Source organism: Drosophila innubila, assembly GCF_004354385.1.
Source record: "Drosophila innubila isolate TH190305 chromosome 3L unlocalized genomic scaffold, UK_Dinn_1.0 0_D_3L, whole genome shotgun sequence".
NCBI lineage: Eukaryota > Metazoa > Arthropoda > Insecta > Diptera > Drosophilidae > Drosophila > Drosophila innubila.
Window position 1 is genome coordinate 25,649,729 of NW_022995376.1, and position 27,987 is coordinate 25,677,715.

The 27,987-nt window shown below is 38.5% G+C and overlaps 2 protein-coding genes across 2 annotated transcripts in view; one reads left to right on the forward strand and one right to left on the reverse strand.

The window, feature by feature from the left end:
• Nucleotides 1-27,987, reverse strand: part of LOC117788921 (frizzled-2) — a 107,948-nt gene that overhangs the window by 49,578 nt on the left and 30,383 nt on the right. The window contains exon 4 of the mRNA XM_034627863.1: nt 15,809-15,838. The gene's annotated coding sequence lies outside the window, so the exon portion shown is untranslated. The remainder of the gene's footprint in view (nt 1-15,808; nt 15,839-27,987) is intronic.
• On the forward strand, nt 19,052-20,403 carry LOC117788922 (ficolin-1-like). The gene is made up of 2 exons (XM_034627864.1): nt 19,052-20,110; nt 20,178-20,403. Exons 1-2 carry the CDS (start codon nt 19,101-19,103, stop codon nt 20,281-20,283), a joined length of 1,116 nt encoding a protein of 371 aa, XP_034483755.1. The 5' UTR covers nt 19,052-19,100; the 3' UTR covers nt 20,284-20,403.

Consider the following 27,987-nt stretch of genomic DNA (forward strand, 5'->3'; position numbering starts at 1 on the left):
CCTTCTCCATACTCCATGCTCTCCATACCCCCTCCATACTCTCTCCATAATCTCTCTCTCTCTCTCCATTCAATGAGCAGTTGGCCACTCGCTTGGCGAACTAAGCAGGTCAGTTTAGTTCACCTGCCTAATTCTCGCCTCCTACTCAACTTGGCTAGTCACGTGTGGCAAATGCTTTCCCTCCCCCTGCTCTCCCTTACCATATCCTTGTCCACATCCAACTGCTGCTGTTGGTAATTGAGTTAAACTTTTGTGCTGCAAAGTAGGCCATGCCACAGGCTTCATTGAGCCAAGTGCCAGCGATTGCATCACAAGTTGATGCCCAAGCTCTTTCTCCATCCGATGGAAAGTTTTAGAGCACACACACAAACACACACACACACGCACATAGAAAAAGGAACATACACTCACTCCCTGCAAACATTTGAGCGACTTTACAATCGCGCATCGCCGAAAAGAGTCTTCTGGGAGTCGCGCGGGAGATTGATAGAAGATTGAATCTTCCAGGCGACTGTTTAGCGATAGTACGTTGTGTATCGATAACGAAGAAATGAATTAAGTACCTAAAATAACGGTGGCGATGACAACTTCTCCTTCTTTCTTCGTCATTAGCAGAGCCTTTTGCGTTGCGCACTGCGCATTTATATTCTTGCTTGTGAACTGTGCGTACCAGAAAACACGTGTTTTATAAATATGAGATCTCAACACATTTTTTCAGGTAAGTTAACATAGAAAAATAATAATATCTACAACATATTAAATATTTAATTTCTTGCACAAGTGCCAAAGTCGCGCCTACTCAAATTGCCCTTCACTAACATGACGGAACTTGAGAACTTTAATGAAGTCTTGCAATCAGACGAGACTATGTAGAGCCAATTGGTAAGTCAATCCATAAAAATATATATATATATATATATATATGTATACGAATATTTATATTTCCAATTTTAGACTTCCGATATAAACAATCATGGTGGAAAACATGAGGCTTCTTTTACAAGAAACGCTTTAAGCGCCATACTAGCCGATGAATTGGCGGTGAATTTGACATGGCGTGGAACAAATTCTTAACCCAGCATCCAACAGTTTTATCTGTTATCCATAATTAAAGGTAAGGGCTCTATAACTTTTCGTATATTTTATACATATAATAATCTTTCTCGATATATTTTTCAGACATCGAACATAAAAAATTTCCCTTGGCTACCAATGAGGAAATTAATAAGATCTGTCAGCAGCATTTGGTGCATGCGAAAGACCGGATTAACAAAAAATTAATTTATTTAAAACTATGAATAATTAATTTTGCTTTCTCATTTATGAATAAATAATATTTATATAATATGTATATATACAAAATTATAAATTTATGGTTATATTAAGGAGACTCTTCTGCGAGTCTTCTGCGCGACGCTTTTGCGATACTTTTAGGCGTCTTTTAGGCGATACTTCTGGAAGACTCTTTTGCGACCCTTCCGGAAGGCTCTTCCGCGATACTTCGAAAAGACTCTTCCGCGACACTTCGGGAAGACTCTTCCGCGACTCGCCTAAGAAGTGTCGCGGAAGTGGCTCACTTTCACCCGACGGAAGTTCAGAAGGCGATTAGAATGCGATATTGCGGGCGATCAAATTAAACTTCTTGGCGAGTCGCCTGCGACTCTTCGGCGATAGAAAATGTTTGCTGGGCTATTGAAAGTGTGCCCACACAGGACGTGGCATAGTGTGATGTGCACACAAACCCATCAAATATGGTTTGAATTGTGCGTTTATGCGTGCACGCAATTCATGATGTTTCATCAAATGTGCGACACTGAGTCAAAACACTAAAACATTTATTCGGGCTATTCACATGTATTACTAATTTTTGATTATAGCGAATATTAAAAAAAAAAAAAACAAATAATTAAAATAAATCATAATATAATAAATATTTAAACTTTGTATACATAAGACCCAATAGGTTCTTTAATTACAGTTAATCCTTGTTTCAGCTTAAAAAAAAAATAAGTTTTCAACCGACTAAGCAAATCTAATTTAGATTTTCAATTTTTACAAAGAAATTTACATTCAATTTTTTTTACAGCTTATCTATATAAATACCCTTGTACAAATCTGTACAAAAATGTTAGTTCCAGTTTTAATAATTACTAATGGTGTAATAATAGAAAACCCTTAATAAAATATTATTTTTATTAAGTGCCAATTACCGAGTTTCTTTGTGTGTAATTCAAATTTAAAATCGCACTTCTTACAAGTTCCAATTACTGAGTTTTTTTGTGCGTAATTCAAAATTGAAATCGCACTATTTACAAGATTATTCGAATAATATTGTTGAAGTATTTTGCCTATTGCAAAAAAACTAAGTCTCTTCTCATTTGTCTAATGACTGCTAAAATATGGTCAAATCATGGTTGATCATTTATTCATTACCTCAATCATTTTCATTTCGTGTGCTTACAATTTCACGTTAAGTCCTTACGTATAAACATCAGTCATGTCGCCTTGCATTTGGAGCTTGAGTTCGGTTTGGTTTGCGTTTGCGTTTGGTAATTCAAATATGGCAAGTGGCATTGGTAGAGCTCTGGCCACTGGAATCGTTGGCATTGCCTGATTGTTGGAGTGTTAGAGCATTGGAGTATTGAAGCATTGGAGTGCCGAAAGCACTAGACACCCGCACACAATGGAAAGTGCATTTCCATTTGCAGTCCGAGTCCGAATCGAAATCCAAATCCAACCAGGGCGCACTTCAAATGTTATTGAAATATTTATAAGTTAGACACCAGGCAGACACGTACACACACACACATGTGTATAAATATATATATATATATGTAGTGCAACCTCAACACTTACAGCAATCAAATGCACACAATAAAACATTTTCAATAACTCTTTCGACGCTGCGCCTGTGCCATTAAGCAGCTTGAGCCTCTTCCCTCTCCTACCCTCCCCTCTTCCCTCTTTCCTCTCCCTCCCACTACACAGTCAGTTACCACACAATTTTGGATGCCCATGCTGGGCTTCTAACTGCACTTGAATCTCCTTGTGCTCTGTTGTATGTCAGTCTGTGTGTTGTTGTTTGTGTCCCACTGTGCAAAAGCGCACGGGCCTCCCAATGCGTTCGACTGCACTGTGCAATGTCAATGAGCGATAGAGATAGACAGAGAGAGGGTGAGAGAGAGGGAGTGTGTGTGTGTGGGGGGTGCTCAAGTGGCTATCAATCGTTGCCCTTGCCGTTTTTTTGGTTTTACTCGTAGTTTTTAGTTTGTGGCCTTTTGTTGCTCGCGTGTTGATGGAATTATTTGCAGTTGGAACTCTCTTTTTCAGTATTTTTAGTTAGCTGCACTCGATGTGCGCTTCATGTGAATATAGACGAGCATTTGATTGCTTCGAAAACATTGGGTTTACTCTACAATCTACTTTCACCATCTCTCTGACTCTCTTTTTGTCTCTGTCTCTTTGCTAAATTACTAACGAGTTTTTCAGTGTTTGGCCCGCAAAAATAAATGCAAGTCACGTACAGAGAGCGGCACGGGATGAAAGCGTTCCACAATGCCAGCAAGGACATTGTCAACACAAAGCCGCCGACTACCGACTGTCCTTGCTATCCCCACGCTCCATGCTCCCCGCTCCCCGCTCCACTCTTCTGCTCCGTCCTGCTCTAGGTCCTTGTCTGTCTTGGGCGTCACTCAGCGGCTGTGTTTGTTTGTCAACACAACGGCAGCTGGAACATCCCGAACCCTTCATAAAAACCCCGCACGCAAATTGCGCAAATCCTTTTAAAGGCAAAGCCTCTCTCACACACACACACACACCACCCAACGCTTTCAAGAACTGTCATCTCTTTCTATCTCCCTGACACCCTCTCACTCGCTCTTGTTGGGCACGTTTAAATACGCAAACAACCGACGAGACTACGTGCTTGGAAAATAATTTAAAAGCTCAAAAGGTGAGCAAAGCAACGCGCATAGGCACGTCCTAACAACAACAAACAACGCACAATAACAACAACAACAACAACAACAACAACAGGAACAACCGGCGCTACAAGAAAATGGCGTAAAAAATCCGGCAACAACTTTGCTTTTTTCCTTTCTTTTTTTTCTTTGGCTTTTTTCTGTTTTGCTTGTTCCGAGTGTTTGTTTTAAAAATTTATGAAAATTTGTTTTTCCCCAAAGCGTTGGCGACTTTGCCGCACACATCAAAAGGCAATACGGCGGAGAGGGGGAGGAGTTTGTATTGGAGCCTCAATGCAATCGGGAGCAGGCGAATCAAGCGAATCAGTCGAGCAATTTGCATTTTCAATTTGCAACAACAAACAACAATGATAAGAAGAAAAGCAACCGCACAAAATGCTGCCTCAAATGCGACCTAACGAAGCAATAATCAATTATCAATAAATTTAACGGAAGCAGCAAGACTCCCCCTTCTCCTTCTCCTCCTCTGCTATTCGTACCCAAGGGAAAGCTTTCGCGGTGCCGCCAGGCGCTGATTAAGGATATGATGTGGCTGGGATGTCTTTGAGTCTTTGACTTTTATCTGCTCCGACGCCGCCCATCCCAATCCCGAACCCAATCCCAACTACGCCGTCCCTCTTTATGAACTGTCGCAGTTGCTACAGTTGCCAGCTGTCCCCTGCCCTGTCTACCCCCTCTCTGCCACGCCCTTCTCCACCACTCGGCGCTTTCAATGCTCACGCCCATTCTGCGCTTTAATGACATTTTAAGCACACACACATTTTGAGGAGCTTCAGGTAGAGCAGGGGAGGGACTAAGGACTGAAAGAGACAGGAGCTGTGTTTATGCGTGGCAGGAAATTAAGTTTTACAAATTTACAAAGTCAAATGGTATCACAAATTACACAAGGAATCCAAAAACTAGAATAATTTAAATAATTTTACATATTATTATATATCTATCTTATGATGATATTTGATGCTGGAACTTAATTAAAAGTGTTTTAAATAACTATTAATCTCTTTTTAGAAAGTATGAATACAAACAAATTTATATTCAATTAGAATCAAACACTTATACGCAAATTATCGAAAGCAAAAATAAAGGATCATAATGATAGATTTCCCAGAAACCATCATCAAAAATTAAGCACCTCTTAAACATACATCCTTATATAATTATTGAGTTCAGCTCAATGACACTAATGTAATGGTTGAATATGTTTAATAGTGTAATATAATGTTAGGTGATATGTATCTTTCCTGCATTTTTTTTAAATCTAAAACAATGTGAATTCTGTGAAAAAAGAGTAAGGTCGATAAGTTAAGTGTTGTGCCATTTGTATTTAGTTGATTTGGCAATTTTAAATTAGCACTTTAAAATTTTATTGCAAAAATCGAAAAAAAATGACTTTACACGAATAAAAAAAAAATTTTAAAAATACTCTCTGGTATAATATATATATATAACTGGTATAATGTATATATAAAACAGGAAGTTATTTAGAAATATCAAATGACTGATTATTCCTGTGTATTTCCCCAATTCAGAAAAGCAGTAAACTTTTCCGACATGTTTGCTCCGTTGTTCCTTTGGTGTTATCGTGATAAACGTTTACGCATAAACGCAATCAGGCAATGACAGCGACACCTTAACACCTTGTAGCGCCTTTAGCAGATATCTCTACTCCACTCTACGACTTTCTGTCCTCCTGTTTCATCCTTGACTGCATTTTGGCGGCACTTGCTTTCTGTTCTCGCTACTGCGCCTTGTCTTGGCTCTTTTGCAAATTACTTTGCAAAAATGAAGCGACAGTTGTCCCTACCCTCCGCTCCTCCGATCCACCACTGTCTCCATCGCCAGTTCAGAGGCTGCATCTATAAGATATGCGCAAACACTCGGCAGAGCGGAGACAGCAGCTAGGACGAAGTCTAAGCATTTGCCTACCTCGTTGCATCCACACGAGTATCTGCCGCAGTTGCAGCCAAGTGTTTGCTGTTTGCCTTTGCCTTTGCTACTCCCTCTCCCTCTCTTTCTTCCCACTTTTCATTTCCCTCTGCTTCTGCCTTTGCCTTTGCCCGCTGGCATTTGAGAAATGGCGTCCTGCATGCAGCTTCTTGATAAACCTGTGGGTTGGGCTCGCTGGCTCAATGTCCCGAAGTCCTTCGTCCTTCGTCCTGGCTTCATTTCTCAGCTGTCTGCTCGCTGTCTGTTTGCTGCCAGGATCCCAGCACAGGCAAAACAGCAACGTAATCACCTTTTGCAATTAATTTAAGTGGATTTAGTGTGCGATGGTTTTGCGTATTTGCCCCCACTCCCCCCTCGACCCACTCTCTGTGGTATTATCCTTGCTCCGTGCTGAAAAATGGCTGACTAAAGGTGTTGATGAGCTGTTTTTGTTGCTCCCTTGCTGTGGCAAACGGCAAATGACTTTGACTCGCAACTAAACGTAGCAGCAAATGGGGATTTACCAGGACGCCGAAGAAGCTCATGGTTGCAGGGCTTGGATTAGAAATTGCACCTTCAACTGTGGCAGATTATTTGGCTACCAAGTTGGGAAACCATCAAATTTCCACTAGATTAGCCACTTGCAATTTAAATACACTTATCTATAAATATAAAATTATTTCTCCTGCAATCAACGCAGAGTCCAAACGATAAGAACTAGAAGGCTGAAGTGCTGACTTCCTGAACCTGGCATCCTGATTAAATTTGATTAAAATCTATTCAAAGGTTCGGTTGAAAATCAACCTGAACCAAAATGAAGAAAAGCTTTGTGGATTTCCTTTGACAATCATACTACATATCGAAAGTATGCAGTGTACTTATACTCTTTTTTTTTTTGTTTATTTTGAAGTTCTCGTCTTGGCTTGCATTTCCATGGAAATTTCATCTAATGCTGCCACTGCTTCCCATTCTGATGGCAGCTGTTCAGTTGCATTTGATTTATTTACTTGCCCCGATGTTGAGCTCATCGTTGTCGTTGTCGTTGTCGTTGGCATTGTTGTTATTATTACCATGTCGATTTGTGTCTGGCATTCTTCTTTTTATGTACACTAAAAATTCACATAGTTTATATTGACTGGAAAATAAATACAAATAAATAAACAAATTGTGCGAGCCAGGTCGTTGCTCATACGACGCGTTGTCTCGCGTTAGCTTGCAGTTAATTTGTTGAGCTCACGTTGAAAACGTAGCCCAACATGACTTTTGGGGGCTGTTTACTTAAATGTTAACGCTGCATTTTCACAACGGCATTTTCGAAGAAGTTTTCAATTGTTGAGTCTGGATAAGAAAATAAAGACCGCGTGTAGGTGGATGTGGATCTAGCCCATTATTCGATCTGCCTCAGTTAATCATTATTTTTCTTTCAATTTAGGATTCCTTAAAGCACCAGTGTGGAGTGTGGAGAGAGGAGCTGGGAGTTTGGCGTTTGGAGAGGGACGACTCTTCTTGTTTACTTAGTCCGGCTCTCTCATTACGAATGCAGTCGCAGATTGCAGCTCTAAACGAAATTAACATAAATTTTTATGAGCTCTTCCCGGTAAACGAGAAACGAAACGAACATGAAGAAATATTTTCCCTCGTCTCTGGGCCATGACTGTTTCATTTTTACATTTTTCCATTTTTTTATGCTAAACTTCAATAAACAAAACACACAACTCGAATGAGACTGAGATGAACTAATGAGTTGTGCCACTCCAACTACTTCTAAATCTCAGTGCACAGTCTCCCTTCCCCATTCCCTTCCCGTTACCCTTTCCATTCCCGTTCTCATTCTTGGTCACATTATCGATCTCTACATCGTCTGACGATGTCGTTGCTGTTCGCTAAACTGTTGCCACTTGAGCATTGCAATTCATCAATTTATCAAACGTTTGCACAGCCAATTCAATGATGGACTGTTCCGGACACGGACAGACCCAATAGAACAGACCCAGCAGAGACCCATCGGACCAACAGACGTTATCTATGACTGAAGTGTTCTCAGTGCTTCTTTTTTGCAAATCATCATCATTCTTTTGTATCGTCATGAAGTCGTTTGTATCTATCAGAACGCCGATTTCAAGTTGAGACTAGGAAATTGGTAGTTGGGCGCAGGGAGCGTCTAGTGCTTTCAAGTGTACTGCATGACATGTGGCTTTCCTTCTCTTCTTCTTCTTCACCTTCTCGTTCTTCTTCTTTTTTAATGTTTAGTTTTCTCTATTTCGTTTTCATCTTGTTGTAGAGATGCATTTTTATTGCTAGTTCTAACGGCTAGACCAGTTTTTAGCTGCCGAGTTGACCAAAAACGAACTTTGCTTTGAGATTTATGGGATTTGCCTTATCCTTGGGTTAGCTCGCTTTACAAAGCATAAAGGATAGGGCTATTTATCGTTTTGTCTATATTTTTTGTTGCACTATCTATTAAAACTTGCGTTCGTTTTAGTCAGACAAATAAACGAATGTATTTGTATATGATATCTACTTAATATTACTTCTTTATTTTCCTATTCTTTTATATTTAAAGGTTCTATTGGCGTATCTCTTTTCCTTTAAAACTTCAAAGAATCTTTTTCGACTACAAACATTGAATGAGATCACTTGATTATTTAATTCTTTCTGATGTTGATTGTTCCTTTCAGATCTGTCTTTTAAATTGGTGGTTCAATCACAAAACACAAGGCTTCAATTTTTTAACATAGTTTGAAGTGTAGTGTAAATAAATAATGTATGTGAGTTGATGTTTTAATCGTGAATTTATTTATCTAGCGACCACATGATTTTTCAATTCTTCTATACGATGTATTCTTTAGCTTTAATTTGGAGTATCTATAAGCTGAAGATATGGGTTTGCTCTTCAGATGTCTCTAATATGTTGATTACTTGGTTGTAAGCATGTTACATCAAAATCCCAGATGTAAAGTGACTCTAGTTGACGTTGTATGGATTCTGTGAGCTCCTTTGTTGCATAGGGCATCACAAACATCACTAATTTGCTCATTTCAATTTCATTAAGTTGGCAGCACTGTTTGCATATTAGCATGCCAAACAGTCTGTCCCTTTGGCAAAGGCAAACCTAACAGTTGATGAGACATTTAAACAGCTCTCTGCTGGGCAATGACGACGACGATGCTGATGTTGCTAAGGATGATGCTGACGATGATGACGATGTTGATGATGACAATGACGATGAGTTTGTGGCCCGCTGTGTTGGCCAATGTTGTCGAGCGAGAGGCAATAACAACACAAGGGCCAAATGAGCTCCAGGCAAAACAGATAGCGAACAAACTCCAAACTGGCAACGGACAACGAATAACGAATAACGAACAACACCAACAACATTCGGAACTGAAAGGATGTGAATCCGTATGTCGTTGTTGTTGTTGCTGCAGTTTTGTTTGGCAAGAGCCTTCACCAAGCTACCGTCTATGATCCCAACTCAAACTGGGCATATTTGCAAACGAAGCCAAAGCCAAACACACAAACAGTCGAAGGAGAGGAAGCAGCAGAACGAGAAAAGGAATGATGAAGGTGAAGACGGAGGAGCCAACGTGGATTCAACGAGGAGAAACCACAGCCTAAACGCTGTTGATACACGGCAAAGTTGGCAACCAAATATTGTTGCAACTTGCAACAGACTGAAAACAAAGCCAGAAGTGCAACGATGGAAGAGGCTGATCGACTAGCAGATGCCCTACATATTGTTTAAGGGGTTGACATAAGATTTTGGGTTGAAACAAAAAAGTTATTACATCAAATTCTATAATTTGTAATCTATCTAATCTATAATTTTATTTTAATTTAATTGTGAAACCGTAGATAAATAATAACAATACCTTATTTGAGTTAGATTCTATAAAAAGGTGAACATTTAATTTTTTGATTTTCAAGGATTATTTAACACAATTTTAATTAAAAAAATTTAAGTCTATTTATAATATGCTTTGAGATAGAGTTGTATAGACTCGATATACCCTGTGTACTCTACACTGCGGAGAAGCTTCGACGACGGTTCGCATAATTGGCCAAGTGGTTGAGGCCTCCTCTGCCAAATTCGAGTCGCCACCTGGGCAACAACTCGCCACAGCTAAAGCCACAGTCACAGTTCCAGGCACAGCATCCAGAATCAACTTCAACTTCAACCTCAACCTCAGATTCAGATTTAGCCTCAGCTTCAGTTTCTATCACAGTCTTTGCATCTCGAGACGAGTTTGTTGGGCAATAATTTTTTATTTTCAGCCATTCTCCTTGTTCGCTCGTTCGTCTGCTGTTAGCCCGACTAACAGGCTGACTGTCCAGCTGTCCAGATGTCCAGATGTCCGACTGTCCGTCTGTCCAACTGGCTCCCCATAACGACTTGCCGCTTGTGTTATTATATCAGGGCATAAATTTTATGGCCAATATTCACAGCTCCACCCACTGTTGAAAATGTTTTGTGTGTTCTCAGCCGCATTCTGTTTATCTCTCTCTCTCTCGCTCTCTTTGCCTTGCTTGCCAATTGCGAATATTATTTGTGATCCATAGGCCAAGTCATATAAATTATGTAAAGCTGCCCGGACAGAGATGCGGGCTTGGCAAATTGATTTGCTGCGACTCCTTGACTGATAGTTTTCACTGTTGGCGACTGATTTGTGTTTGGACTTAACCAGGATACGTGTTTCTAGGCGCCACTTAGGGACAATTGACGAAGCTGTAGGATAGTGTGGACATTTCTTATTCTTTCAGTCAGTCAGTTAGTCAGTCACTCAGTGAGTCTGTTTGTGGCTTTTGCCAAATCAGCAATAGATTGCAGCCATATTGGGACGCAGCTTGCCACAGCCTCAGTCATAGTTACAACAAATGTTGTTATTGTTATTATTGTTGTTGTTGTTGTTGTTGGCGAGCCGCAAAACAAGTTTCCATTACAAATTCCAAAAGCAAAAGGCATTGAGACAAAGCTGCGACCAAGACACGTTGAGTTATTAGAGCCGTTCGAGTTGCTTGAGCCATTTGGGTGTCAACCTCAGCAGATTTCTGTTTTACTGTTTATCTGTATTGTATACCTTTACTGGAGGGTATTGCAATATTGTCAATAATGCTTAACGCATAAAAGTCTACAATATGATGGAGCTGCATTTAAGAGCCATCGGTAGAAATTAAACTTTTGATGGGCATAACTTTGTTTCGAGAGAGATATCTCAGACATATCTCTGACAAATAATTTATTTTGGGTGGTCTTGAACATCCTGACTAAATTTGTTTAAAATAAGTCCGTTTTACTATCTAGCTGCCAAAGGATCTATCGCTCGATTGGATTTGTTTTTAGAGATATCTCAATAAAAATCACATATTATGTATTTGATACTATTTATGTGTCCTGATTAAATTTCGTCGAAATAAGTCGCAAAAAGTATAAGTTGTACAAATCAAATCGCTAAATCAAATAAGACTTATTAAAAAAAAAATAGTACGAGATTTCGGAATAAAATCAATCCAATGCGGTGTCTGAAGCGCAGATTTTCTTAAACCAATACAAAATACTTGATTCAAGCAAGATTTTTCCTAACAATATTATGATTTTTGGAGTTTGTCAGATTTTAATAAAACATATTTGGCCTCTTTGACTATTTTAATGGGGGCATTCAGCACCTAATTTTGATCGCCAATAATGATACCTGATTACTACTTTTCTCATTTAGCAGAAAATTTTTAACAATCAAAAATGTCAAATTTTGGTATCGGTATAACATAAATGTATGGTACAAATAGTGTGATATCTGATACTGATTGTTTATTACGAACGATGAAAGGAGATTTTTCCCAAACATAGTAGGCTGATTTATTAAATTACTGATCTATCACAAATAAAGGAGCGATTACTGATTGAAAAGCCTGCTGAATGCTCCCAATGCTCCCAAATTTAAGAATGATTTTTTTTTCTGTGTAGTTGCTTTACGATAAAACTTTATTATAATTTTACAGGACCCTGCAAGAGTATGAATTCTTCGATGTCAAAAATATATTTTATATTTCAAGCTTTTCATTTTGCTTGCAACTTTTTCAACATTTTTGCGGCGTTTATTTATGCTCATATTCAGATTTCACAGCAACAGCGAATTGTTGCTAGCAAAATTGACAGTTGAAATTGCTTACAAGTGGCACACAGCGAGATTTGGGATTGCGACTCAGACTGCGACTCAGAGTGCAAAAGAGACAGCGACAGTGACTTCTCGCCTTGTCCCGCCTGGGAATGGAGCAACGACGAGCGAATCATCAATGAAGTTGTTAAAATCTGCGACAAGGGCCACTTGAGATTGACGTCTGGGATTGGAGAGACAGCAGTGGGAGCAGCTAAAAGAAGCGATGTCGATGTTTCTTTTTTGTGGTTTCAAGTGAGAGACTCGAGGGAAACAAGTTGAACTTGAAGATTTACGGTACTTGAGAGCGCCAAAAAGTTGTACAAAGACGCAACAGCGGAAGAATTGAACAGAAGAAAAAGTCAACTGGAGTTTTGGTCAAGTTTGTTACTCTGAGTGCGTACTGTACTTACTACTCAACATAAATGACAGCCAAAAAATTGCCAGCTGGCTATAAAAATAGCCTATACACTCCAGCTCGAACCTTTACACTTACCCCTACTCCGGATTGGGACAGCTTATGAGGAAGAGGACCACAAAAAAAGGAAGCCACAAGGACACGCGGTCGCCCAGCACGTGGCAATAAAGTGCCGACAGTTTGGGGCTAGGCAACCGGGAACGAGGGACTCTCGAGCCGTTCTCCTTCGTATCGTGCAGGGGTCGTCATATTTTATGCCCAAATAGTTAAACGAATGCACAAACACACATAAGAACCAGCTGGAAAATTGCTTGTAAAACATTATTGTGTGTGACATTGACACAGGGTGCGACAGAGAAAGCGATAGAGAGACAAAGAGAGAACGAATGAGAGCGGTGCACATTTATAGCAAATCTACGGGCTCCACAGCACATTCACATAAATCACAAAAAAGTATTTCAATTTTTTCTCTTGTCTTTTTTTCTTTGGTTTTTTTTTTGCCTGCCTACAACAAATTTTTTGCCGGCTACATTAATGCGCCTACACACACAACTGTGACTAAGAGCGGAGGGAGGGAGGTAGGGGGAGTAGAGAGGAAAACTCTGGTATGTAACTGACAGCCTATTTGCGACTCGGCAGGCTAGGAGCTGCTGTTTCATTGAATTGGTGCTCGGCTCCTGCCAGGCGGTGGCTTCGTTCAAGCTATTTATGATTTTAGCGCGATACCCTACCAAACAGGTATAGCATATTAGTTCAGGACCTAAAAATGTCAAAGGAAAAAGCACTTCAATTTACAGAAATGTGCATGAAAACTGGGCACATTTTAAAAATACAGTATAATGATTGAATTATTGTTATTGAACGAACTATTTTTATTGACCGCGGAAGAGAGCATAAACAACAATCACAAAATTATTTTAATTTATTGAATATTGCGCAAAGATTAAGTAGTATATGTTATAGTCTAACGAAATTTAATCTTCAAAAGAATCATTTTTAGATTTTTCAGAATTGAATATTGTACATCCTTTAAGATGAACTTCCTCAAGGAAATCGTATATTTTTTGCAAAAAAAATAAAGTTAATTCGAAAAAGTAGATTCATCTTAGAAAAGCATCAAAAAATTTTCCTTTTTGAGTTAGAAAGTTTAGTTGCAACTTGATTTGTTGAATTCGATATTGAACCTATGAAAGCTCGACTGATTTAAAAATGAGTTAATAATAAGGAAATTCACTTGACCATGGCAAAGTTGCAGGTGGAAGATGTGCAAATTCTTCATACGTAATGTAATGATTTTTAAGATCAACATAACGTGTATTTACCATGTTTTTTTTGGAAATTTGCTGATGGTGCTAACATAAAAAGAAGGGTATTTGCCAAGTCGCCTATGACTTTAATGATTTGCTTTATTTTTTCATTGCTTGTTTTATTTTTATTTTATTTGCATGCTGATTTTTCCGGGCGGCAGTTTGGCAGCCCAGTGTTGTTTATATTGTCGATGCCCCGTCAAGAGAGGGAGAAACGGCGAAGGAGCGAAGGGACGCGTGCAGACTCGCGAATGCTTAACAAATGTGTGACATTTTTGTGTGTGAGTGTGGAGCAGGTATTGGGGAGGGAAAGGGGGAGAAGTTGGGGAGGAGGCCCCACCGATTGCCATGTGTGCCAACACAGACTCTCGACTGTCTGTTTGCTCTTTGCACACGCGTTTGGAATTGATTTTTATGCTGTGATTATATTTTCGAAAAGGTTGACGATGAGCCCAAATCGAGGATGGGGTTGGGGTTGGGGTTGGAGTTGATGTAGGGGTCGCTATACTGCTTGCTTTTTTCCAAGCTGCAACAACGACAACAGCAGCAACAATGAAGTGTCGCCAACACGCTTGAAAAAATATAAATTAAATTGTGCGTTCATGTTGTTTTAATGGGCTGCCCCATCGGGTTGTCGGAATGAGGGTGATAGGAGACAGACAGACGGACAAACAGACCGACAGACTGGCAGATGCTGTGTGGACTGATAATCTGATAGACTGTTCGCCACTTTTATGCGCCTTGTTTAACGATCGGAAGTCATATTCATAAAAATATGTCAATGAATTGTGAATTATTTATGGGCAAACATAAAAAACGTCGCAAATAAATAAATAACAGGGCATAAAAGCTTAAGTTGAGCATGCCTAACTAAGAGATACCTGGTTGTATACAATATGCGTTTATTAATAATAATATCCATTTAGATTTCATATAGATTTTCAAATAAAAAACAAACTTATAGGTATATTTATCGTGAGAGTTGAGTAGTGCATTATACCCCACTGCAAATTTGCGATAGCTATAAATATCTGAAGCTGACAAATTCGACAGTTTTGCAAATGTGCGCGATAAAGAGAAGCACGGACTGAAAAGTGTGTTAAGAGACGCGTTTGCTAAATTGGATTTCGCTAGTGGAAGGCCTTGTGCTCAATTCACAAAAATGAAATTGAAACTGAAACTAAAACTGAAACTTAATTGCAATTAAAGGCGTCGGAAGGCGTGGCTTGGCGTGGTCTGGCGTGGTAAGTCGAGGACCAGCAAATGAACGAGCAACAGCAACACCTTCCATTAGATTGAGCTCTGGCGACCTACTTTACACTATGCGAACACACACCCAAAAAGCTCAAAGAGTTGCCCCAGCCGATGCCAGAGTTGGTTCGAGCCGGTTCCTGGCTCGTTCCGGACGTCACTCAGCCGGCGACGTGTTGGCCAAAGGCTTAAATTTCAAGCGACAATTAGAAAATTTGCAAATTACATGGGCCCGGTCCGAAAGGTGGAGAGCGGAAATTTTTAATGAAAAGTGCGCAAGGAAAAGCAAAGAGTAGAAAACTTGTCAGCCAAGTTAATGTTGTTGTTGTTGTTGTTGTTGCTGTCGTTGCCAGGCGTGTCCCAGGTCCAGACAAACTAAACTGGCCCCCAGTCACAGCCAGTTTTCAGTTATGGCCTCGCTGCATTGTCAGTTCGACTTGGCTTTAAATTATGGCCCAGCTGAGAGGTATTCAGCGAGCGGGTGTTAACTTGGTAATTTTATGCCTGAGTTAACATTTAATTTGTGTAAATGATTTTGTGGATTTTATGCGCGCTATTAAAATACACGTCAGAAGGCGAAGAGTTTCCCCAACTGACTCCAAGTCCGGCTGTCATTTTGATGGGAACATACTATAGTGTGTTCAATACAACAATATCATTTTGTACATAAATATATATAAATGTCCAAATAGATGGATTGACAGATAGACAGCTTAATTCCTGTTGATTTGTGTGAGGAGGGGAGCTGATGAGATTGACAAAATTTCTACTTACAGGCAATCATCGAGTTTCCCAAGCGTATGTCTGAAATAATAGAAATTAAATGAATTTTAGTATTCAGATCAGGTATTTGAAAATCCATAGAGATAAAGTCAGAGAGAGGATAAAATTAAATCTAACTATGTTTGCAACCAACAACATTTAGGTACTTTCTCATTATTTAATCCGCTTAAATGCTAAACTGATGTCTCTCATATCACACATACGCCACGTTGACCCCAGCTGACAAAGTCATTTTGGCCTAATGCGCCGCTCATTTGAAACTCATTTGAATTTTAACACTTTTATGCCGCGCTCTGCCACAAAGAGCAGCGACAGCGACGTCAGCATCCTCACTTTACGGATCGTAAAAAAAACTTTTTTGGCGCCGCACATTATTAAAATTTCTTTATGACAAGCGAGTCGAGTAGAGCCCACGATGGAGCTGAAGCTCTGAAGTTTAAGAGCCGCTCCACCAGAGAGTCGTCGACGACGACGCGACAAAAGGCATAAAACTGGTAACAAAATATTTGTATTTGTTGTAGCTTATACAAAGCAATTTCGACGGGTAGATTGTTTCAAAGCATTTGGTTTTATTTTATAGAATTTTTTAATTTTATAATTGATATTTTGATTTATAAATAGCATGGAAAATCTTATGAAGACATTAAGTGAATTGTATTTGTTAAATTTTGTCCGAAGCAATAAAAAGGGATATCATGTAAATGATATTGAATTCAATTTGAGTATTTTAAATTATTTGCATTAAAATAAAATGTAAGTAACTCAATATAAATATTTTTTTAGTGCCCGTTAAACATCTGATTTCTTTCATTTTGATAGGTAATAATAATATGCATACATTTATCCAAAGCTTGTTCCAATAAATGGAGTTATAGTAAATGCTTAGAAATCTTAAAACAGAATATCATATGCCTGGTGCGTTTAATTTTTGGCCAAAATACATATTGAATAGCTTTTTCTTTATTCATCACGACATACATAGGGTAACTTACGCTCGGTGCATTATTCTAAAACATATCTTGTGTGCTTAGACGACTCGGATGAAAACAAAAATTTGTTTTGGTCTTTAGTTTTTGCATAAATTAACATAAGATTTATGTGCCCGTCCTCTTGAAACTGAGCCAGGCCAAAAGACAGAGCATAACAAGTGGATGAAAAGTTAAGGATAGCCAAATAATAGTCGACATTTGAAGCTTTTGAAGCATTTCAACTTTTTAGAGACTTTAAAAACAAAGCAAATTTTACTTTACTTTGCACGTGTCTTGCATGAGAAGAAGGAGCAGACAGGAGCTTGGGGCAGTTTTTAGACTTAAACTTAACTCTTTTACTTTTCTTATTTAACTTGGCAACTTTTCAGCCGACTCTCAGTCTGTGCGTGTGTCTGTCAGTCTGTCTGGTTTTCAGAGACGCAATCGCCGAATCGTAATGAGATTTCTTATTAACGATTTGTACTGCTCCGAGAAGCTGCATATTTAAGTCAATTTTTTAACAAGATACAAACCATTAATAAGGCTTTTATATGGCGCCCATAACGGAAACTTGTTTTTAATTAAAACCTTTCCGTTTCGAATCCCAATTGCCGTTTAAATGATCATGCAATTCGATTTGAATATTTAAAAACGCATAAATAAATAAAATATCAAGATGATGATGATTATCAAGTATGGCAATTGGGGCAATGATTTATGACATTTAAATGTGCAAAAATCGAATTGACTAGACCGTTAAAATTGCATCAAATCATGTATAGTGAAAGAGAGAGAGAGAGAGAAAGAAAAATAATTAGAAAAAAGGAAAACTCATTCACTTCTTGGTTTTCGAGACATGTCGTTTATTTTTTTGGTTTCATTTAACATAGCTTGACCAACTCCTTATTGTTTCTTTTCTTCTGGCTGGGTGTCTCAGGGTCTTGATAATTTCTCGCGGAAGTCACGTAGCGAGTGCACAATTTGAAAATGAGTTTTGTCGGTTTTACACTACACTATAACAAAACAGAAATCTTTAATGCCGCCTCGGTTCAATACTCCACATGCAACAAGCCACATCATGCCACATGCCACATGCCACATGAATCGCTGTTCTTTTTCTGTTGCGGTCAATGGAAACCGCTGCAGGAATTGAGCAATTTGCACGTCTGGTTAGTCAAAACAAAGTAAAACAACGAGTACAGTAGGCGTACAATGGACAATTGAACATATAGCGACCATCTAGAAAACAATTCAAGTATTGGGGCAACGAGTTTGAGTTCGGGTATGAGTACAAGTACGAGTAGTCATGACCGGTTCGCTTCCAAGAAGTGCCATAAATTCGTCAATTATGACGTCGGAGCATGCACACGCATTGACATGAAACAATAAGAGGGGTGTTGACTCTTCCCAGGGAGTGGCAATACCTGAGAAGATTGATCGACAGCTGTCAACAGTGAAAAGTTATAAGAGAGTTAAATTTTGTTTGGCTGCAATACAATAAAATTATCTATAGGTTAAATAACTTATTCTTATCGTCAATTTTAGAAGTAGCTTGGCATCAAAATTTACATTCTACTGAGATTAAATTCAATAGCATTTGGCTATTGATGTAGCTTTTGTTGTCCTTTATTCGCACATCTCTTATTTATTATTATTTGAATCGGCATCCGTATATAAATTCCATTGTCAACTTGAGAAGACAGCTTTTGCAATGAATTGCTTATAGCTTATTTGCTTTATCAGCAAATTTGTTTGAAAGCTGAATGTATTTGTGTGAAGAAATAACAACGAGTTAAAGGCTCTCTCGATTGCGGGTAGACTAGGATATACCCTAAGTCCATGTTTCTAAACACTGCGAATTTAATATTATTCTTATATTTTTGTTGTGATGCGTCAAATTCAAGTCAAGTGGGTCAATTAAAAACTTATAAGATCAATCGATTATATGAAAACCTTCGTCTGGTTTTGAGATATTTTATTCAAACATACAGTTTCCGCATTGGTTTTTATGTTATCAATGATTTGGTTATATCGTAAAGCTGACAGAAAAATGATCGGTTAAAATCAAACCTTTAGTACGAAATAAAACTCACAGCTTCCAAATTTTATATCCGAATAAAAATTCCAAATTGCCGAAGTATCCCGCTTGTTTTTGTATCACTTTAACCATTGCGCAGGTTACAGGGTATACATCCATGCTATATGATACAAGTATATTACATAAGGCACGGAGTGATCATGAGTTCTCATTCAAACCCTTCGCTTAGTAGAGTTTTTGCCTGGATTGAGTGCAGATCACTGTCGTTTAAAAAAAAATGAAGTTTGCTCTTTTATTATTTTTATATTTAACCCTTGGGTTGGCTGCAGATGATGACTCTTTCCTAACAAAAAGTGATTCTCTAATTGATAAATACAACGAAGTTTTAATTAAAGCCCTCAAAAATCTTATTTATAAGCAAAGAGAAAGTTTGGAAAAATGTGCACAGCTGAATGCAGAAAATATTCAGAAATTGAAAGAAGAAATCGCCGATTTGCATGCTCAAAATGACGTGTATTCGAAAGGTCTTGATAAAATTGCCAACACGAAAGTATACATAAATAGTGAATTTAAAAACCAACTATTTATTTGTGATAATTTTAAAGAAGAGCTCACAGCGTATAATGCAACAATTGAAGAACAAGCTAAACTTATAATCTTGCTAAAATCACAAGTAATTTCTAAAAATAAACAAATAGTTAAACTTAACTACCAAGAAAAGCAAAATGCTCTGAAGATGAAAAGCCAATTAGAAATGTGTAAATCCCTCAATTTGAAAGCTACGAGTTGCCTAGCATTTGGAAACTCTTCCGGTATCCATGAGATTACAATTCCAGATTTCGATTCATTTTCCGTTCTTTGTGATAGCCAAACAGTTAGTCCTGGATGGACTGTTATCCAAAGGCGAATCGATGGCAAAATAAATTTTCAAAGAAACTGGGCGGAATATCGAGATGGATTCGGCTCCTTGGATGGTGAATTTTTCATGGGATTAGAAAAGATTCATAGACTGACGACGTCCTCACGCCATGAGCTCTATGTGCAGATGAGAGCTTTATCTGGCATTATAAAAATCGCACATTATGACAACTTTGTCGTCGGAGGGGAAGATGAGCAATACACATTGCAAAACGTGGGTGTTGCATTCGGAAATGTAACAAAAGATTGTCTAAAAGAGCTAGAGGGACAAAAGTTCTCCACATTTGATAGAGACAATGACGAATGGATGGATGGCAAATGTGCAGAGGATTTTAATGGTGGTTGGTGGTACAATATGTGTGCGTGCTGGTAAGTAAACCTGTGTTTCCATTCTGATTTTGAATACAATAATTATTTTGATTTTTATTTTTTTCAGTAATTTGAATGGGAAATTTGGCAAAGGAGAGAATGGAGACATATTTTGGGATGACACAGAACTTGACATGGTTAAAATACTCATGCGACCTTTAAAAAAAACTTAAATCCATTTATCTATAACTATACATTTGTATAACGCAGAATTTCTAAACTTAATAATTGTGTATGTAATAGTTTTGAAAAAATGTAACTTGATGCGCATAAGCTTAAAGTCCCCAATGAATATCGTGAAAATTCAATAAAAATTTAATTTTGTTATTATGCAAGAGAGAATGTTTGAAAACCACATAATCCATAAGCCCCGATATAACCAAGCAGACATTAAAGCAATTCGAAATGTCTTTCTAATCCATTTACAATCCATTTACGAGCTTCTTTCACATCCAATGCATCCCACGATGCGTTCCCCGTGACGAGCTGCGTGTAATTCAAAACAAGCAAGGCAACCGAAATGCAGGGCATCTATCTCCCTCCCTCTTTCGCCGTGCTCCTCTTCGATTTTCCCCCCACACACAATTGCAAACACGTGTTCGGCGTGCAGTCAAAAACCCGACAACTGGGAGCTGGGCGCGGGAAACGGGCGGCGTCATTTAATTAACCCACGATTGCACACAACCTGCGAAGCCACATGATTAGGGTCACGGGTAAAGCCGGGTACAGTCCAGTCCAGTGCCGTGTCAGCTCGGACGCCTGCGCAGCGACGCCTCGTAAAACGGTAACGTTATTTTTATGCGCTTTTAATGGACTCACGCTTAGAACCAATGACGACTGACGTTAGAAGTCAGCCCCAATGCATCGTATTTCATGTTTATGAATGCACTTTTATTATGATTTTGTTTTTTTTCCCCCTGTTTGTGATACCTCTTCCCCTCCACGCAAGCACGGCAATTGCGCTTTCAGTTTCGTTTGGTTCAGAGTCATGAATTTTCATGTGTCTTTTTTATGGCAGTTGATGTTTTACAGGCATCAGAAAAGTTTACGACCCAACTCGAAATCCGATTCGAAATAGGGGAGAATTATGTGAGAGGAAAGTGAATCTCACAAAAGTCATAATAAAGTTGTAAATATTGATTTACCAGGGTGGCACCAACGATTACAATTAAAAGGGCTCAACAACAATATCTGGATAGTAACATTAATGAGCAATCTATAAACTCGTCGGTAACTGACAAACAGCCAGCAATTAGTCCATTCTGTGGGTGGGTTTTTATCATTTTATTGAGACATTCAAACGGCAACTATTACTATTTAAAGCTGACGGCAAAGTGGGGTTAAAGCTGCAGCACAGACCCTAGTTCATAGTTCTCAGTTCTCAGCTCCCAGTTCCCAGATCCAGGGCCCTATTTTCCAAGCAGGCAGCAGTCATAAATCTTGAGAGCTACCCAAAAACATGCCATAAAACACATGAAGATTGTGTAAATAACCGAGCAAAGGGATGTGTTTAAGCAAAAACAAAAGCAAGAGAGAGAGAGAGAGAGAGGGAAATAGTGAAAGAGATAGACTGTTGCATGTTATCCAGAGCACCTTTAAGTTCGGTGCTTCCTATTCAGAGGCAATTTATGTGCTAAATATTTTTGGCTGTTCTTTTCGTTTCGCTGCTGGCAGCAAATGAAATCAGGCATTGCCCATGGAACTGGTGGCCATTAATGTATGTAAAGCACAAATTATGATTGGGAGAGGAAATACGTAGGTAGACACTGGCCCCACTGGCAGCCCTCCAACTAGGCCTACCAACTGGAGCAGGCCAGAGCTGAGCAAATTTGATTCCAAGTCAGAAACAGCAGCTGTAACGCGATGATTGCGCAAGCTGCCGAGTTTCCATAAGTGCGATGATGATGATGATGGTTGAGACTTAGACCGAAGCAGCGGTTGGGGCAGGAGCAAAAACAGCAGAAACAACAACGCCAGGCCGTGGCATTTGAATTGGGTGCTGCGGTTTTTTTGGGGCATCCGCCGGTTAAGGGTAAGTGAAAAGCACCGCAAGAAGAAACGACTTTGGTTAATGGCGCAAAATGTTCGCAGTTGGCAGCCCGGCCGGGCACGAAAAATGATTTATGACACAAGGAAGTTAATTTATTAATTTCAGGCCGCTGTGAATGCAACAACAGCAACAGCAGCAGTCTTTGGAGTACCAGGAGCGGATTCTGGCATGTTTACAAGCTGCCTGATGCTTGGAATCGGCAACAGAAGCGTCAGCCGAGCAGCGTTAAATTAGAAAAAACCGCTAAACAAGGTCACAGAGATTACAAGCGGGATACCGAAATGGGAAGCGCGAGATTTTTAAGGTGGGAGAACATGTTTCACAAAATTACAATATTAAAGAAAGTAGATCCGAGTCAAATGTGCTCGACTCCTAAAAAGTTCTATGACCAGCTCTGAGATACCTTGAAAAGTATTTACATGCATCACTGCGGATGGCAGCTCGCGCTAGTGACGACAGCAGCACGAAGGTTGCCGGTTGCCGAACTGTTTTTATTTATTATTATAATTATAATTTTTATATAATTTCTTCACAAAATTTGATATCAGAAATTTTGGGGGCATCTAGACTTTCGACACTTGAATTTTACCTCGTGAAAAAATTTTATTTGGTTAGGAGACACTTGCAAGTTACAGACGCAATGTAAAAAAAAAGTATGAGGACTAACTTCTGTATTTACTATTCGATCGTCAGAAAAATTGACAACTAGATAAATACTATTATAAAAATAAAGTATACCAAAGTTTATTTTTAAAATAATTTTTTGAAATTTAACCATTTATTTTTTCTATTATGCTTAGTTCTTTTTAAGATATTGGAGCTCTCATCAAAAATATAAAAAAAATTGATTGCGTGGTTAGATCACAGAAACGGATTATTGAGAACTGGATTGTTCCAATTCTTTACTTAAATAATTAAAACATTTCTGATACAGGTTTTCTAAAATGCTTAAATCTTATTGATTCTATAAAATATTGTAAGCAGTAAATGTAATGCCATTTTTGCTTACTTTCAAATTATGTTGAGCAATTGGATAACGTGTTTTAGCCTGACCAATGCGATATTCAATTGAACTGATCACAAATATAGCACAGGTCAGTTCCGTTTACAATATTGTAGCTTGCATCACATCAGAAATTAAGTATACGTCAGCGGGGCCACCGCTTACCCCTCAGAGTTCTTAATTGATGGAATCGAGCGTGCGCCCACAACTCAATAAAATCAAATTTAGCTCATTAGCAACAAAAATTGATTGCAATATGTGTGTTTCACTTTGATCTAAAGGCACTCAGACCAGGCGGCCATAAATCGAACGCGCATCGGAGCAAGGCAAGCAACTGAGACACGGAGCTGGCATTGGGGCTATATAAATATAGAAACATATAGTAACAGTCGGCCTAAAAGGGGGCGCTGAGTGAGAGCCCTGAACTGATGGAAAACGCATGGAAATCGCATTGAGAATCGTTGGGCTGATTTTCTAGTCAATTTCCCTAACAAATGGATCAAATTTAGCTTTTGATTAATTGCACAATCCAACGTAGGCATTGAATTCGAAACTTTTCAATCGACAGTACTCGCATTCGGATGATTCTGATTTCCGAATTCTGCTTATTAAATCATCTATCTGTTCAAGTGTTTAATTTGCATTGGCGTTGAAAAATTGAAGCGTTGACAAACAATTTCATTGGCAGATTGCGAAAAAGAAGGAAAAAATATGAAGCAAATGAATATGCCTTTTATATCAAATGATTACAGAAATGTTTTTAATATTCCATTTTTCTTCTCACTTTATGTTTTTTTCTTATTTGAGTGGCAACCATTAAACTGTCAGCGGTTGGAAGCCAACGGAAATTGGTAGGAAAGAAATGTGATAGAGCATATAAAAAGAGATGAAATTCTTTCTCTGCTCAGAACTAGAATAAAATAAATTCTATGCTGGCTTAAAGCTTATAATAATTAAAATAAGAGTATAATTTAACAAATGCTTCTAGTTAAATCTAATGTTCATATGTCTTAAGATGATTATTCGGACCAAAAATATATGTATATTTAAATACTTGTATTTGAGACACTCAACACTTAATTAAAATTACAATTATATTTATAGCACAGACATTTGTTATAAAAACCCCAAATAAATAACATGGCATAAAGAAATTAATATAGAATACCAGAAAATATTACGTAAATAAATCTGATATGTGGTTGGAATAGCTTTCAACATCTGTTTTTTTCAATTTGAGCGGCAAACTACATAATAAATTCGGTGGTAATAAAAATACATCATCAAGTAAATAGTTGCCGTGTTGCACACGAACAATGGCGGGCAGAATGACGATAATACATAGAATTTTACTTTGGCAAATACGAGGAAAATAAATTGCAGCTATGTAGCTTTTCCGGGTGCTCCAAAATTGCGAGCTTATCTCTGGCCACACACCAGCAGCAGGCAAATCCGGGGAGTACTCGACCAGAGACGGAGGCGGAGACGGAGGGGAGGCGGAGTCAGAGCAACCCTTAAATCACATTTTGCCTAATTTTTCGCTGTCAAAAAAACTCATTAATCTTTTGGTCTGGCTGGCAGTGGCAGTGCCATGAAAATGGAACAGGAAAAAACATACGCCGCACGGAAATTGCTATACGAGGGCGCCAAAGAGGCCGTGCCCAAGCACACACACACACACTCGCACACACAGACTCACACACGCAGTGAGATACACAGATATATGGAGACACCAATACACACCCAAAACCAAAATACGCTCTCACCTTGCGGAGTTCGAGAAGTTGCTTCAGCTGCCCTTGAAAAATGAGCTGCTCGTATGTCAGACGAACTCAAATGTCACCCCCAAAAGTTGGTCGAACCGAAAGTCGAACGTGTGTAATTTATTTAAATTTAAGGACAGAGCAGACCAGACCAGACCAGAAGAGTACGCGACAGTTTTTTTTTTATAGAATGCCTAAACTGGGGATGTCAGACCCCTTTCGCTTGGCCCACTTGAATATTGATTTCTTGCGTAATCTTAACGACACGCCTGCCGGCCAAATTTCTATTCTAAAGAGCTAAAGCTCCCAACTCCCAATCCCACTCCTATTCCTCTTCCAACTTCAACTCCAGCTCCAAATTCAGCTCCGATAGTGGCCCGCCCTCCATTGACGTTTCATATTTATTAATGAGGCGCATTTGTGTTTGGAATTTATAATTGGACAAAGGTGACAGGAGTGAGGTAGAGGCGGGGTGTTGGATTGTGGTGCCACTTCCAGTGCCATTGCCATTGCCACTGCCTGGAGCTGCCGGGAGGCACAAATGTAATTGAGTAATTAACATAAATTATAATACATAATTTTCGCTTGCCTTTTTCGTAATTATTGTTAGGTAAATTGGATTTGAGGCCCAAAGTTCTACTTGACTTACAAAATGCTTTTACTTTAACTTACATAAACGAAAAATTATTGTATAGCCTTTTATTCATACGCATATTTACTAAAAGTACGGGTATTTGTTTTCTGCGATAAGCAAATTATGCTCAAAGTTTTCGCTCAAAACTTGGCAAACATTGCCACGTTTTCGGCAATCTGTTGGCTCTGACAAATGCCAAGTGAAACCAAATCAAACTAAATCAGCATCAGCACAAAATCTTTAATGATGTTTACACACTGACTGCAAAAACAATCGACAGCAGCAGCGACAAAGGCAACGACAGTGCCGACGACAACATCAGTTTGAATTAAGCCCCGGAATCAAAATAGACAGATGACAGCGAGGAGAGGTAGAAAGGATATCAACTCCAAGTAAATAGATTTTAGGATCCAAAGAAATCTTCTTGACACCCTTTCAAAGATCAAGAATATTATCGGAAAAATATTATTTATATAAGTCAACTTAAGAAGAAAGAACACCTTACAACAAAAATTAAACAGTATCTCATAGTACAAACAATAGGTTTTTTTTTATTCAAAAAATTTAGTTCTCAGCACATTTTTTTTTTTTAATAATTATTTGTTATTATTCGTATTTTCCTCTCAAAACTAATAATATTCGTACTTTTTGAAATTTGAGGACATAAATCGTTTTCTACACAATTTTAAATTTTTTCAGGAAGACAGAAAAGAAACAAAAGGAGTGAAAGATACCAACTCTAAGTGGGTAGACTTTAAGATCCACTGAAATCAGCTGCAATATACTTAAGCCCTATTATACATCTTCAATTAAGCTCTTATATAGATAATTACAGTCTTTAATCTAATGTAATGTGATCACATACTCTCATAAAAAAATTAAACACAACAAAAGTAAATAGAGCTTCTTTCTAAAAAGACATAAAGAAATAATGTGGATAGAAAGATTTTATTTTAAATAAAAATACATAGTGAAAATATAAGAGCTTGGACCAAATACTTAATGGGAGAATTTTATTACTATACTACAAGAGTCAATAGAATTGTAGAATTTGGATAAAAAGAAGATACTATAACATATCTGCGGTAGCAATTATATATGTAGAAAAAATTACAGACATTTTTTAATCCTTGTACTTTCCATACTCTCAAAAATAGCGTCAACACTTCAAAAATTGAATAGAGCATTTAAAATGCTATCAAAATTTCTACGCTTTCCAAAGAGGCACCAAAGCAAAGTCAAGTCACACACACACCCACACACACATACATACATCAAGGATGGAGTCTGAGGCAGTCATCTGTCAGAAGTTAGCAACCCTGCCGCCATATTGAATTTTGCTGTGTGTCTGGCTTTGGGCCTGGTTGGGTCTGGTTAAGTTTGTGTCTGTTGTCCAACCCACCTTGTTGCTGGATGGATGCTGTTGTCACACACATCAACAGCAGCATTGCTGTGGGGATTTCGTCGTTCCTATACACAGACACACACAGAAACAGAAACACACACGCACTCATACAAATGGAGAATGGCAACTCTGTGCATAATTTTGCGCCTTGTTGTCATGTTTCAGCGCTCGTTCCTCGTGGTTCCTCTCTTCGTAACACCTCCACTTCACGAATCCTCAGCTCTTGTTTATGTGTGCTTTGTGCTGTCTTGTAAAATGTAAATATAAATACGACGACTGGCAGGAAAATCATTTTTGTTTGGGTAGCTATTACAGTTATGACGTTTATGCGTGGCAGCAATATTCCAAATTTTTAGATGAGAATCTCAAATTGTAGTTTAAATTAGCGTTAGTTGTGAGAAGTTCTCAAGCAGAAATCCAAAATAAAAGTAGTTGAGGAAAATAAGGTGATGACCGACTTAAAAAAACTAAATTTATACTTTCTCGTGTGTTATTTTATCATTGTTTAAAGTTTTTTTGGAATACATAGAGCCTAATTGGATATTCATATCCACTGCGCATAATCTTTAGATTATATATTTTGTTAAATGCCAATTTATAATTATCATGAGTTATGCAACATTGTCTAAGCTTACATTTATCAACTTTCCTGACAACACTTACGCATAAACTTCATTAAATTGCCTTCGCCTGTTACATCATCATTGCCTTTCTTATATGCCTCCAATTTTCACTTTCCACTCACTATAGCAAAGGGGTGGCATCTATGTATCTACCCCCTAGCTCTATCTCAAGTGATGCGTTGCTTTCCTCTTACGCAGCAATCATCCACAACAATAACAACAACTGAAATCAAAGCACAAAGGAAAAGCTTCTGCCTACCCCTCCCTCTCAATTCACACACTCTGAGCTTCTAGTGCTACTGTAAGTTAAGCGTCAAAAGTTTTGATAGCTTGTAGGCTGCCTACTGGAGTGATTTCTATGCCTCCTGCGAATCCTGCGACTCCTGCGACTTCCTGGAC

What these genes read in the sequence shown, in the direction of transcription:
- LOC117788922 (XM_034627864.1), top strand. Translation starts at nt 19,101, where the DNA reads ATGAAGTTTGCTCTTTTATTATTTTTATATTTAACCCTTGGGTTGGCT. An exon ending in TACAATATGTGTGCGTGCTG is followed by an intron (nt 20,111 to 20,177) that starts GTAAGTAAACCT and finishes TATTTTTTTCAG; the next exon opens with TAATTTGAATGGGAAATTTG.